This window comes from Condylura cristata, unplaced genomic scaffold, assembly GCF_000260355.1.
Source record: "Condylura cristata isolate star-nosed mole 26May11 unplaced genomic scaffold, ConCri1.0 scaffold00021, whole genome shotgun sequence".
Lineage (NCBI taxonomy): Eukaryota > Metazoa > Chordata > Mammalia > Eulipotyphla > Talpidae > Condylura > Condylura cristata.
Genome location: NW_004567122.1, coordinates 3,512,444 through 3,525,833, shown reverse-complemented (window position 1 = coordinate 3,525,833; position 13,390 = coordinate 3,512,444). Strand labels below are relative to the sequence as shown.

Genomic DNA, 13,390 nt, shown 5'->3' with positions numbered 1-13,390 from the left:
AAATAACCAAATTATCCAAAGAACCAATAAATTTCTAATGAAGCAGTAACATTAATGGTTAAACCACCAGTGAGTGTGGTTTGAATAGCATTTGTTCTTTTCAGGCGAAGCTAATTAATGGAATTGATCTAAACGTGATCTCAAGACTTAGGTCTCACTAAGCAGTTGCGTACTTAATCATCAAGATTAGTCTGGTGTCAATACACAGTAACAAAGGATCCTAGAAAACTAATTTGCTTTGATAGTAGTAACTCAGGAATTAAAGAAACATGGAAAAGGTCAAAGCAATTCACCTTTTTCCTATATATTTACAGAGAGATGTTCATATAGAAAATTTTTATGCCTTTATCTTATGGTTTTAGGACTTGAAATTCAGTTTTACTGCTGAATTAAATTATTTAGAGTACTACTTTAACTTAAAATATTTGTATAATGCCAAAGTAGTAAAAATATTCCTCCTAGTCTGAAAAGTGCAGACATTCATGCTCCCCAGTGGTTGTCGTGAAAAGGAGAAAGAAGGTCGAAATTGTTCTGTAATGTTTATAGCATTAATAAAATGATCACTGTTTCTTTTTCTTAAGGGTGAACCAGGAAAACCAGGAGAACAAGGCTTAATGGTAAATATCTCATTTTATCTTTTTCTATACCAAAAATAATGGGAGGCCAATTTAGTCCAAACTGGGATCAAAGTTATGTGTAACTGTATCTGTCCTGTGACCTCGAACCAAGAGTGAAAATAAGTAAAAGCCCAAAAGTAACATGGCCCGTGTACGGTGGCGAGAGGTCACAAGACATCACATCCACAGACATGACACAGGAGGAAAAGGGAGATCACAGTTCAGGATGATGGGAGAGGAAAGTCACAGGCGAATATGCATCAACAGCTTGGCTGTGAGGGAAATGAGATCCCAGAATCGTCAGAGCTGCCATAGTTCGAACCAGGATCTCGCAGGGAGCAGGGTGATGAACTGCATTAGCACTGCAGACCCTCCTCGGCCATTCCAGGGGGTCTCCTCTGCTGGCAGGACTCCAGCCATACACAGCTGTGCTTTGTAGCTCTCTGTCGTGGGCAGGGCTCATGAAAAGAAGCCTCGTGGACCTGTGGCTGGAGTGGGGGGGGGGAGGGTTAGAGGCGGGGATTGGGCCTGGTTTGGTTGATTTTTTCAAGTGGCCTCTCCTTGTCTCTTCCCTGCATCCGGAGCATCTCTTGGCCTATCTGTGATAGGGGCGATATAGGGGACACAGGGGAGTGAGTGTCCATAGTCCACACTGCCCAGGACAGCTATGTCCCTCTTGTCCTGGAGCCTGGAATCATGATGACTGGCCCTGTCCTTATTCCGTAACATGCAGGCAGCTACTCAGGGCACATTTATTAAAAATAAATAACTAGCCAGGTCTGAGTGCACGTGCAGTGGCTAGGAATGAAAAGAAATGTGTGGCTGGATTGAAATTAAAAAGCATCTCCCCAGCGGGACCCCTTCAGCTCCCTTGGGAAAACCCATCAAGCTGTATCCTTGTCTGAGCTTCCTTTGGCCCTGGACCAAGTCTGACCCATCACCCCAAAATTCTATTTTCCTGACCAAGTAAGAGGCTTGATAAACACAATCTGGAGAAAAGGTACCACAGCATACTCTTTAAAAAAAGAAAAGACCTTATGTAAAAATGAAAGAAAATGTTTGCCATCCGTGGTAACTTTGCACAAAAGCATAGTGAGAGTACCCAGGGTTGCAGGTCACCAGGTAAAGGATTCTTGGGAAACTACATCAGTTTTGAAATTGCTTCAAGCAATTGAAAGCATGTGTAACTTTTCCCCTCGACACTGGTCAAGATGAATTCCTCCCCTGCTTTTTTCTGTGGAAGGTTCTTGGGGAATCTCAGGAGGCCATGTTTTCTCCCTGGTATATGGACCCTGCTCAGGGTTAATACACCGATTCTGAATAAGAAGGAAAATTCTTCTAAAAATTATAATCTTGGCTCCTGTAAATTCATATAAATTCTCTGAAATATACTGTGCGAATAACAACTGAATCTCAGTTCCCACAACTCCTAGCTTGCTATTCAGTGGAAACTTCTCAGCTCATCCTAAATGAAAAATGCTCCCATTCCCCGTCTCATATAGTCACTTTTCAGAGAAGATGATCCTGGATATATTTTTGGCCCACCTGTTCTTCTTTCTTGAAGCTCTCGATATTTAGCCCACATTCTCATTTTGTGTACACAGCTAAGGATCATAGCTTACTTGGAATCACAGGTGCCCAGAGGATATGTGTATACAGCAGATACAGTGGATCAAACTGTTTCTAAAGATGCAACTTTTATTGAAAGAAAGCATGTAATATAGACACATATGAGTATATGTTAGTGAATTTTCACAGTGAATAGTCCGGCACCACAAGCCAGATCAGCAGAGAGAGTGTTATCCTTTGTCAGAAGCCCTCCTTCATCCCAATTCATTCTGCCACCATAGATTCCCACTGCCTGCATTTGAGTTTTATATTAATTGACTCATGCTGTCTGGCTTCTTTCATTCAGCATTATATTTGTGAGGTCACCTACTCCTGCTTTAATAGCCTTCACAGCTGGTTAAAAAAAAAATTGGGAGGAAGAATCTTACTTCCTTGACTATCCTGTTAAAACTACATCACTGAAATAGAAGTAAATGAATGAATGGCCTGTCTGACCTTGGGCAAGTCACTTAACCTCTCAATTTCTCATCTGTAAAGAAAGGATAATGATACCTTCTCTGCCTCCCTTATAAGATTGCCAAAGACAAATGCAATAAATTAGAGGTAAGCACTTTAAAATATAGAATGAAGAACTATATGAGTATGTTATTATTATTATCACTCAATTGTTCCCTCTAGAGTAAATTACAGGTGAATATGGATTTATATAACAGATGTATTCCTGTAAAGTTCTGTATGAATCAGATTTTCATAAATCAACATATCTTAAATGTACTGGAGAACTGTGCTATTAAAAGCAATCTTATTCAGAAAATCTTTTGGTAAAGCAATATAATACCCTAATTCCTCTTCCCAGCAAACTGGATGCTTATATGTCCTATATTTGCTTCAACTATTTCTATGATTAAAAAAAAAAAAATCCTACCACTTTTAAAAACCCATGATTTAAAATGGCTCCCTTAAATGGCACAGTGCATTTTAACCCACTTCAAAGAGAGAACAGGATAACGGGAACTATAGTTGCAGTTTTCATAAGGAGAAATCACCCTTAGAAATTGTGTTTGTTGCAAATATCACTTGTGTGCACGTTTTAATCAAAGTCCAGTGGGGAGAAAAGAAATACATCCTGGTGGCTCTGGGCTCAGGACTACCTACTCGAGTTTGTCTGCAGCTTGCAGCCTTTTTTAACTGATTTACAAATGTAGGCAAGAATTTCTAGTCTACGGGTCTCCCTGGTGAGAAGCAAATGAAATGATAGTAATAGGAAAGGCATCATGAACCACAGAGATTTCCAGAAATGAGAAATGCTGCTGTTGAAATGGCTGTGGCACACAGAGGACACTCCTGTGAAGAGTGAGGCATAACACCCTTTCTCACCCACAACAAATGCCACTGCTTTTGTCTCTTCCACCCCATGCAAACCCCCAACACTGGTTGGTCTGTGACGTGAAAGGGGGTTCGCTTACAGAGGGGTGTTGAGGGGCATAGAGACTTTAAACCATTTTAAAGTGTCTCTGATAGTGAAATGTGGACCCTACAAGCCATCTAAAATTAGCTTTTACAAAACTGTTTATGAGAGTGTCAGGTGGGGAATGGGTGTTCATAATCCAGGATGTGTATTTTATATTGCAAAAATAATCACCTAAAGATTAGCAGCATCTCTAATAAAATAAAAAGGCCTGCAGCTCAAGCACTTCCACATTTATTTAATCCTCCTGTGCATCTACTCTGTAAACATGACCTTTGGGTTTTTCCAAAAAGAATGAGATTTTAAAAGACAGATCTCGAGCTTAAGTAAATTGGACTCTATCTAAGGGACGGGCTGCTCTAGCTCATAAAATTAGACCCAAGGATCAAACTAAAGGTAGACCCAACTGGATATGATAGGTGCTGACGCCTGCCATGAGTAGGCCTTGTTTCTAAGTTCTTCATGAGTTGAAATAGTTGTTAAAATAGTATATTTGAAGGCATCTTCCCTTTGGATATTCTTACTGTTTCTTTCTTTGACAAAGATAGTAGCAAAAAGATAGATGATATAAATATGTATACCTACATATTATATATATATATATATATGTATATATATATATATATATATACACACGCACACACACATATATATATATATTTAATATATCAACTATTCCTAGTTTCCTGGAAATTAGTTTTTGGTCCAAAGTGTTTACATCCTATACACCAAGAGTAGGATTAGGCAGAACTACCTCAAAACAGCCTTTTCCTGGCTTCTTCTCATGTGCATATCGTGAATCATTTAGAGCATCTGTGTGCTTGTAAATGTCTGTGCATGCTCTGTGCCCATGAATGTGCAATAGTAACTACAAACTGGTTTTTGTAAAAATGGTGGGAAAACAATTGTATCAGTTTCTAGTCACATTATGTGACTGTACTTTTTAAAGATTTTTTTTTTAAGCAGTTTTAAGAATCATCTAGGTTAGCACTTCACAGATAAAGGGAAACAGCACCAGCATGAACAAATTGATTTATACAATTAATTTTTAAGTCCATTCCCAAACAATTGCTCTATGTGTATTAGAGTTGGATGGTGGCTGCCTACTGGGTTGAGCAATATACACCATTTCCATCATTCCAGAAAATTCTGTGGGACAAGGCTGGTTTTAAATAGAAAACAGATCTGAATAGTAGATGAGTGGATATTATAGTTCCAAATATAAATCCTGCTGATCATGGGATATTTAGATTCTAGCAGCTAGTGTTTCTGAGCATTGTTGATTTAACATAGGAAAATTGGGAAAACACACTTTACTCAATAGAAATATTTTATACTGAGTGTGGTGTAGGGTGATAGGCCTTTGTGAACCATAAATTTGCTTCCTTTATGGTACGCTAGGGAAGTATGCTTAATCACAGAGGGCAGAGGAAGCCTGTTAATTTTTCTTTCTTTCCGGGTCATTTCCATGTAGGGTTCAGCAACAAGAAACAATTTATTAAATATTTAGAAGGGATGCGGTGAGGTCATTTCAACCCTGGATATCTGGGAGAGGTGATAGAGTCTCTGTTTGGGGACCTAATCAGAACATAGATTCTCAAATACCTAGTTCTGTCTTTAATCTGCTGCTGGTCGTTAATGCTTAATATTTAGTGTTGGGCCCTGGTTTTGTCAAGTGGTGAGAAAAATGTATTACTTCTTTAATTTCCTGAGTTTTAAGAGACCTCTCTTAGAGAGGTCACAGCTTCATGATGTTGAGAAATATCAATAAATGAATCATCCTGGTCTAATGTTTTTCTCCAAAAAGTCAGCCCAGGTAATAGAGCCTTTAAGAGCATTTATTCTTTCAAAAAAATAGTTATTCTATTTCAAACTTTTGCATCAAATAGTCACGAATGCATGTGATGGCATGCCATCTTATTGGTGGACTATGAAAGAGAACTGTTTAGAGAAACTTCTGCAAATAATAAAAAATATGCAGTGATATTATTGAAATAAAAATCTCATCTACTTAAGCAGAAACAGTTGTCTCAAAACTGGAACTGTTTCCAGTGACAACAGTATGATAGCCTGAGTTGCAAAACAATGGAGCAAACCTTGAAATTGGAATTTAGTAAGTTTTATCTTCATTAGCATGCTGTTTTAACTTAATACACAATTATTCATTTGGTAGGTACTGACCTAGATGCCTAGGATGTAAATTAGGTGACCTGAAGGATTTGCTCCTAGTTAAGTTGATTTTACAAATATGTAAATATATTAAAATACAGCCAGTTATGAAGATGTGGAAAAAACGGATCCCTCATACACTCTTGAGGGGAATGTGGACTGGTTCAACCCCTGTGGAAAGCAGTTGGAGGTTGTTCAAAACATCAAAAATACATCTACCATACTACCCAGCAGTCACAGGTATCTACATGAAGAATGCAAAGATGTTAACATTAAAGGATCTATGCCTCCCTGTATTCATTGCAGCACTGTTTACAATAGTCAAGTTATGGAGACATCCTAAGAGGCTAACAACAGATGAGTGAATAAAGAAGATGTGATTTTATACAGAGTGAACTACTTCCCAGCTATTTAAAAGATGAGCTCTCGCCATTTGCAATAACAATGAATGGAACTGGTAGAAATTTCCACTAAGCGAAATAAGTCAGAAGGAAAAAGAAAAATACTGGATGATTTCATTTATATGTGGAATGTAGAGGAACAATGCAAAGGAACAGACAAAACAAACCAAGAAATCTGATTGAAGAGTGGAGGCTACCAGAGAAGGGTGGGGAAGGTCCCATTGGACGAGGGTGGAAGACCGTGGGCACTTTTCTGGTGAGTGTGGTGTGGTAACATACATTGTAAGACATGTGAGCCTATCACGCCACGTCACATGCAGTTTTATAAACCAGTTACCTCTATAAAAGTAATTCAATTTTAAAAATACAGCCAGTTAAAATGTGCTAGCAAAACACAGAAGATAAAAATAAGCTCCCTCTGGTGCAGCAGAGAAGACTCACAAAGCAGGCGAGTTATGGCAGCTGAGACGCTACAGTTAAGATCATCCCATGAAGGCTAATCGGACTCTGGGAAAATGCGAGTGATTAAGTGAGAGTGAAGATGAGGCCACGAAAGGCCCAAAACTAGGGACACCACACCCATCTCAGCCGGTCCACTCTTCTCTTTATACTATGTTCCTTTACACCCTGTTCAGCTAAGTCATGGGCTTTGTATGCTGCATACATTTCAGCACTCCGTCTTGTATTCTAAACATTTCTCAGTAAGTTTTTCCTTTGACATTTCCACACACTCAAGCTATGAAATCTGAATCTTGTAAAACATCGCTTGAATTATACTCTAGACAGACATATAATAATGGCTAGAATTTATGTTTCTTGACCTTTGCTCATCAAACATTCAACGTGGAATTTTATTTAAGTGCATCTCACATGAATCCTTCCAAGGTCAGTTGAATTTCCATTATTTATTTTCAATTTTCAGTTACTATTTATAAATTCAGTTTATAAATTCTGATCTTTATAAATTCAGTATAAATTCAGTTTATAAATTCTGATCTTGGAGTGCACTTGGCCAGGTTAATTGCTTTTAAAAGCTATAATTAAAGCCTGCTGCATGAAACCCTTGAGAAAGTCTGATACCAACACTTCATGACTCCATAAATTAGATTAAATGTGTTCTCCTTCTTCCCTGTAGGATCAGACTTTTAAAAGTATTGTCTTCATTTTGCCTAACTTTTATTAAACTGGGAGAAAAAAAACCTTAACTCAAAAGGGAAATAATTTTTAACAGCTTAATAGTTTGAGGCTTTTATCCTCCTCTTCATAGAGGGACCACCTCTTTTTCTGTTCCCTGAGTTTTTTATCACAGAAGTTGGTTGTATATTCTTGTATCCAGAAGTGACCAGCAGCTTTTAGAACTTCAGATTTCACTGTGAGCCTTCAGGGACAGAACAGGAACTGTGTCCGCCCCCTGCTCTCTCAGAACATCATTTCTTAATAGCAGGCAACCAGAACTTGCCTTAAAACACCTCCCGAGAGACGTCCTAACGCACATCATTTAGAAACTCTGCATCCTGTTTAAGTAATTAATACCTTGATCAAATTTGTGCTAGCATCAGTGGTGTCAGAAAAATTCGTGGACTTTTTTCTATTCCAGGATCTGCACAGCAGAAGTGTCCTCTTAATTGATTTTTAAATACACTTTTACAAGCTGGAAAGTGCAGACACAATGCATTGTGGATATTAAAGCATCCGTTTCTTTCTCTCTTTTTTTTTTCTTACATCGTTATTTTTTTTTGTACCATATTTGATTTCCCCCCTCAGGTGTAATCCCCCAAAATCTCCCATCACCAACTACAAGCACTCATTGCTTAGCTGCCTGCTTTGAAGCTCCAACTGGGTGGGTCACTCTACCAGACTGCATAATGGATTTCCATGGCGCATTGACGTCTAGACCCACATCTACATCTGCCACACCCTGTGGCCATGAGACCGTCTCAGGACAGCTCCTGCTTTGCTGTTCTAACATAGAAACCAAGAATTGAATCCTTGACTCATACTGTACTTACTAAGAGGCGAATAGGCGTGGGCAGCGGTGTCAGAATCACACTGGCAAAGGCAGTACGTTGAGATACTGTCATCTGTAGTGTAAGAAAAAGCTTGACTGGCTTTATATGTTCATGTATTCCTACCCATCAGTTTTATAATTCTCAATACCAGGGACTCACATCCCTGCACAGGCCTACACGTGACCTCCCATCCCATCGTCTACCACCCACCTGAGTCACCTGGGGAATACAACAGCTGCCGCTCACCCTTTGACCCTTGTACTGGTTGTCCCCTTGCCTGGAGCATTCTCCCCCCATCTGCAGGCACGGCTATCTGCCTGACTCTTTCAGAAGTCTGTCCAAAAGTCACTATCTCTGAAGCCTTCACTGAACCCCACTTTCAAACACTCCATCTTCTTCTCCCCCGTTTGCTTTAGCACTTCCCACCCAACACAGTTTTATATTTTACATGTCTGCTGTCTTTCCCCTTTGCTAGCGTGTGCAGGCCAGGAGGCGTGCCTCTCTCTTGTTCATTGCTCTGATCCCAGGCTCTAGACAGTGTCTGGCATGGGGTGAACAGCCGAAAACTATTAAGTGGATGAATGAACTCAAAAGGATACGGTGAGCAATAACATGTGCCAGCTACTGTGCATGAGAAAAGACACTTAGAGCAAAAAAAAAAGAAGCAACTGATCAGTGACACTACTCACAATAGATTCTATGGAAGAAGCACTGTTGTTGGGGTGGTTGTCTTGGAGAACAGAAGAGGTGCTAGCTCGAGGAGGGGCTGCAGAGCCCTGGGTTAGGAGGTAGGTGAGGAGGGAGGACTAGAACAAGACAAGGACTAGAACAAGAGCCCGTTATGAGAACATTCAACAAAGTGTGGAGGTGCTGTGATGTGAAAGTTTGGCTTATGTGGCCAAATATCATTATTATCTTTCCCCAAAAACTCTTGGAAGCTGTTGAAAGATGGCTCTGCAGAAGACAAGTATCCCCCTCATAGCCTGGTGCAAGCTCATTCCAGGCGCTGTGAGAAAGTGGCCGGAGACTAGAGTGGCTCCAGTTACTGCCACCTTTGCTAGGTGAGGCAGAGGGCTTGACCAGCGCATGGTGATGGGGCTGGATAGAGGGGCCAGAGGGATGATCTTGAATCTGTAGCTGGTGGAGCTGGAGGGTAAAGAATCACTGTCCGGTGCAGGGGATGCTTTTGGTAAAGGCAGTCATCCTACAAAGTTGGAACCATGGAATTGCTTGGACTTATTTGCTCACCCCGTGCCCCCCATCATTTACATCAACTTTAGATATGAAATCTAGTGGGCATGGGAAAGGCAGGAAAGGACACCGGACAGCTCTATAATTTCTGACCCGTTGGTGACTATTCACTCAGCTTGCTCTTTCTAGTATTTTCTGAAGCATCGTGAGAACTTTGGTGTAGGAGTTCATCTTCTTGTAAGTGATGTTGTTCTTCCATTCTTAGATTTGCCCAAAGGCTTGTTTGATGTTTGTCTTTTAAATAAAGTTATGTCCATTAGGCGAAATCCTTCAACAAAAAGAGTTCATATACTTTATGTCACCCAGAGAAAGATTCAAATCACAGTTTAACACTTTCTGTGTCAAACTTAGAGAAATCTCACCTAATAGGTTGAGAATCTAGTCTCAGCTATTTTTTTAAATCTTGTAACATATATAAAGAAGTTATTTTGAAAAAAAATAGGCCCATGGATTTCCATCTTCACTGGATGTGTACCAAGTATACACAAATATAAAGGTGCCTTCCAAGAAAATGCCTACGAAAGGAGCAATTCATTGATTAGTAAGAATGAACTAAAAATGTTGACCTTTGATTTAGAAGAATATTTCATTCAAACTTATTTGAGGCATAGGATAACAAGAATGGAATTATTTTAGGAACCTTAGAATGTTAGAACAATAGACTTTAATTTTAGGAGTAATAAGGGACACTACTTTGGCCAGTGAATAAAGAACTTATCCAAATGTTATGGAACTGAAAATATAAATAAGTTTTCTATTAGATACTAGTGAATGCTTCCAGTTTTAAAATCAATTTTTAAAAGCCTTCATTGTAACCGTGATTTTTTTTTTTAATCTGCTGGTATTTTTTTTTCTTCTTGTTCTTCCCTCCCTCCCCATAAATCCTTATTTCAGATGTGTCCCTTTCTTTCCTACCTCTTCCTGAACCCCCTCACTGTTTTTACCAATGTTCACTAGTTTTTTAAAAGTATTTGTAAGCTTAAATTTGATAACCATAATGTCTTCGGTACACAACGGGGGCTATTAAGGATACATTATTAAGAATATTAAAGATACTCAAAACACTTACATGTGAGCAAAATAAGAATATACGTAAAACAGCACATAAGTAAGTGTATGTCTGTGTATCTGTACTTACTGAAATGTATGTCTGTGCTTATCTTCCACACTGGTTTATTCCTAGAACCCTCCCACACCTCATACCCCCCTCCCCATAATGAATGACACTCTCCCTGGCTTGCTAGCAGTGAGATCAAAGAAGAATATACACATTTTTGGTAGCTGAGAATATGTCCTTGGCAACATGGTTATGAATAATCTACAAGACATGTATTCCCAGTTCAGAATGCATGTGCTGTCTTAAAAACTGCTTTCATTTTTGGAGTTTAGCAAAAATAGCAGGTTTCCTAACAGTGAAGAGGAATATTTATGTTCCTGATAGCCATCTTTTGACTTTCATTAAATGTGGTGTTAAACTGGACAACTAATATAATTTCACGGATTTCAGAGCTGTGAGAAACTTGCTTGATCTCTGGTTTAATGTCTTCCTTTCACAAAGGCCACAAGAAAAAATACCAGATATGCAAGTCTCTACTTCAGATATTTGATTTAAAATTTTCTCTTTTGTGTCTGAAATATTTTCTTCCAGCGTTCTGCATTCATGTCATGAAGTATCCAATTTTACTGAGCAATGTTTTATTTAAGTGGCAGAGTTCGGTTTATAATGGGAAACAAACCTTTTTGAACATACACATTCACAGTCTATAAACATTGAATTAATGTACTTTTTGTTTTATGATTTCCTTTCTAACATCAACATTTTAAGACATGAATTACTCTGGAGACAACTTGGAAAATAGGGAGTCACAGACAATGATAAAATCCAAGTCTTTACTCAATCTCACATCTTCTCACTATGGCTTCAAACCTCTGCCTTCCCTGCACATTAACGTTTGTTTCCCAAACAGTTTACCCGAGTGAGGAAATGATTATACGTGTTTATGTGTGTGGAGGTGTGGAGGAAGGGGAAGGAACCAGGGGAGAGCAGGATGCCCTGATGAGGAGACAGGGGTAATTGAATGAGAAGGGCCTGTGAGTCCAGGGAAGGATGGATTCCAGAGTCTGGCTGGAAGCATCGCCTGGTGCTGGAGGGCTGTGGCTGGAAGCATCGCCTGGTGCTGGAGGGCTGTGGCTGGAAGCATCGCCTGGTGCTGGAGGGCTGGCACTCCTTACTGTGCTGGGGTGGAAGTGATGAGGGGCATGAATGTTGGGGCAGTGTATGCTGACGGGCTCTGTTTGCCCTGCAGAGTTTAACATAAGGAGTGAGATAGGTCAGGAGAAGCTCTGACCCTATAGGTATGTCAGACAAGCTTTTTGAGAAGTTGGTTAACTAGGAGATCCTGTAGAAAGAAAGAAAGTTGGTTTTGCCCAGGACACTTTCACTTTGCTCAAGGTGATCACATGCAGAAATAGTCTCCCTGTGAGGACTGCCAAGTAATCCAAGGAAGTGATTCCTAGAATGTTCCTCAACATTGTGAATTTTAAATGTAACCTGAAGTCTCATGACCAGGTAGTTCTTCCTCTATGGCCACTCTCATGTTTTCCTTATGGTGCCCAAGGATGAATGGAAGATGTTGGTCACAGAAGCATCACCCGTGAAAACACCCCTTCAGTTAAGTGTAGTGAAGGGAATAACTCTTTCCAGTAGGTAGTATATTTGCTCAAATATACTAAACTGAAAAGTTGGGGGAGAGGCAAACTGGAAGAAAAGGGATCACTGTTTTTCTTTCATTATTTCTCAGCTGGAAGACATGGTGTTATAACTGGATCTCCTTGCACTCTACCCACCATCCCAAAGCCATGGCTTGTTGTAAACAAAGTTGGCTGAATCTCAGCACCACGTTTTCACTTAATATGTAAATATTCCCATTCATGTTCCTACATCTTGGCTTCTCCCCACCCCACTTCTAGTCTGATAGGTTAAGGATCAGCTGACAGTGTCTTTTGTCACCTCTTCTGTCACCCACCCACTAGATGCCCCATTAGATGTTAGGGTTCCCTAGTGATCTGGAAGCACATTTTTGTGTAGGTTTGTCAACCACATTTCACAAGAGGAAGAGTAGAAGCAGCGTGCTTCTTTGTAGTGCTATTCAAGAATTTCCTTTGCTAATCTGCTTACTGACGCCTTGCAGATCATATAAAGTGTCTGTCAGCTGGGGAACTGCCTCGAATTTTAACTACTTACAGCAGGCTTCTCAGTGAAATTGATGTCATGTTTGCAGGTATTTAAAGAAACAGATGCACTGGAATAAAAAGTTCTCTTGTTTAAAGAAAAATCAGAATCCTGTTGCATATGCTTAATGTTCTTCAAAAGAGAAGAAAAGTCCCACTGTGAATGTCCAAGTGAAAAGTTTCATTCTCTCTGAAGCCCAAGACAGCATATTTCAATAAATAGAACCTTATAATTTAGGACAGTTTTACTTGGTTGGTCATGTTACAGTACTATGTTAATTGAATTATTTTTCTTTTTTAGGGTCCTCTGGGGCCTCCAGGACAAAAGGTAGAGTATAATGAATACTGTGAAAGTAATTATTGTCCCAATGCCTGATGGCTAGCCTGAGAGGTAATGGAATTCGCTACTGTAGGTCATGCTTTCTAAAAATACAATCATGTCTGTGCATCATTAGTTTCTAATCAACTTGTTCTAGAAAATCCAATATATCTAGAGCAGATTCTTTTTGTAAGCCATCTACCAAACTCATGGGTTATTACATTTTTAATTCAAATACTAGTAAAGCATCTTGACAAACCTTAGACTGTGAAGGGCCATGCACATTGCAAATTGAATGTGCAGCCTTAGTCAAACACATGAATCACAAATGACCACAGAACTGACCAGAACAAAGG

The 13,390-nt window shown here is 39.6% G+C and overlaps 1 protein-coding gene across 1 annotated transcript in view; it reads left to right on the top strand.

Moving 5' to 3' along the window:
- COL25A1 (collagen, type XXV, alpha 1) overlaps positions 1-13,390 on the top strand; it is a 106,831-nt gene that overhangs the window by 21,716 nt on the left and 71,725 nt on the right. Inside the window, 2 exon segments of the mRNA XM_004695908.1 lie at positions 582-617; positions 13,017-13,043. Of these exon segments, the coding sequence (XP_004695965.1) occupies positions 582-617; positions 13,017-13,043 (63 nt within the window).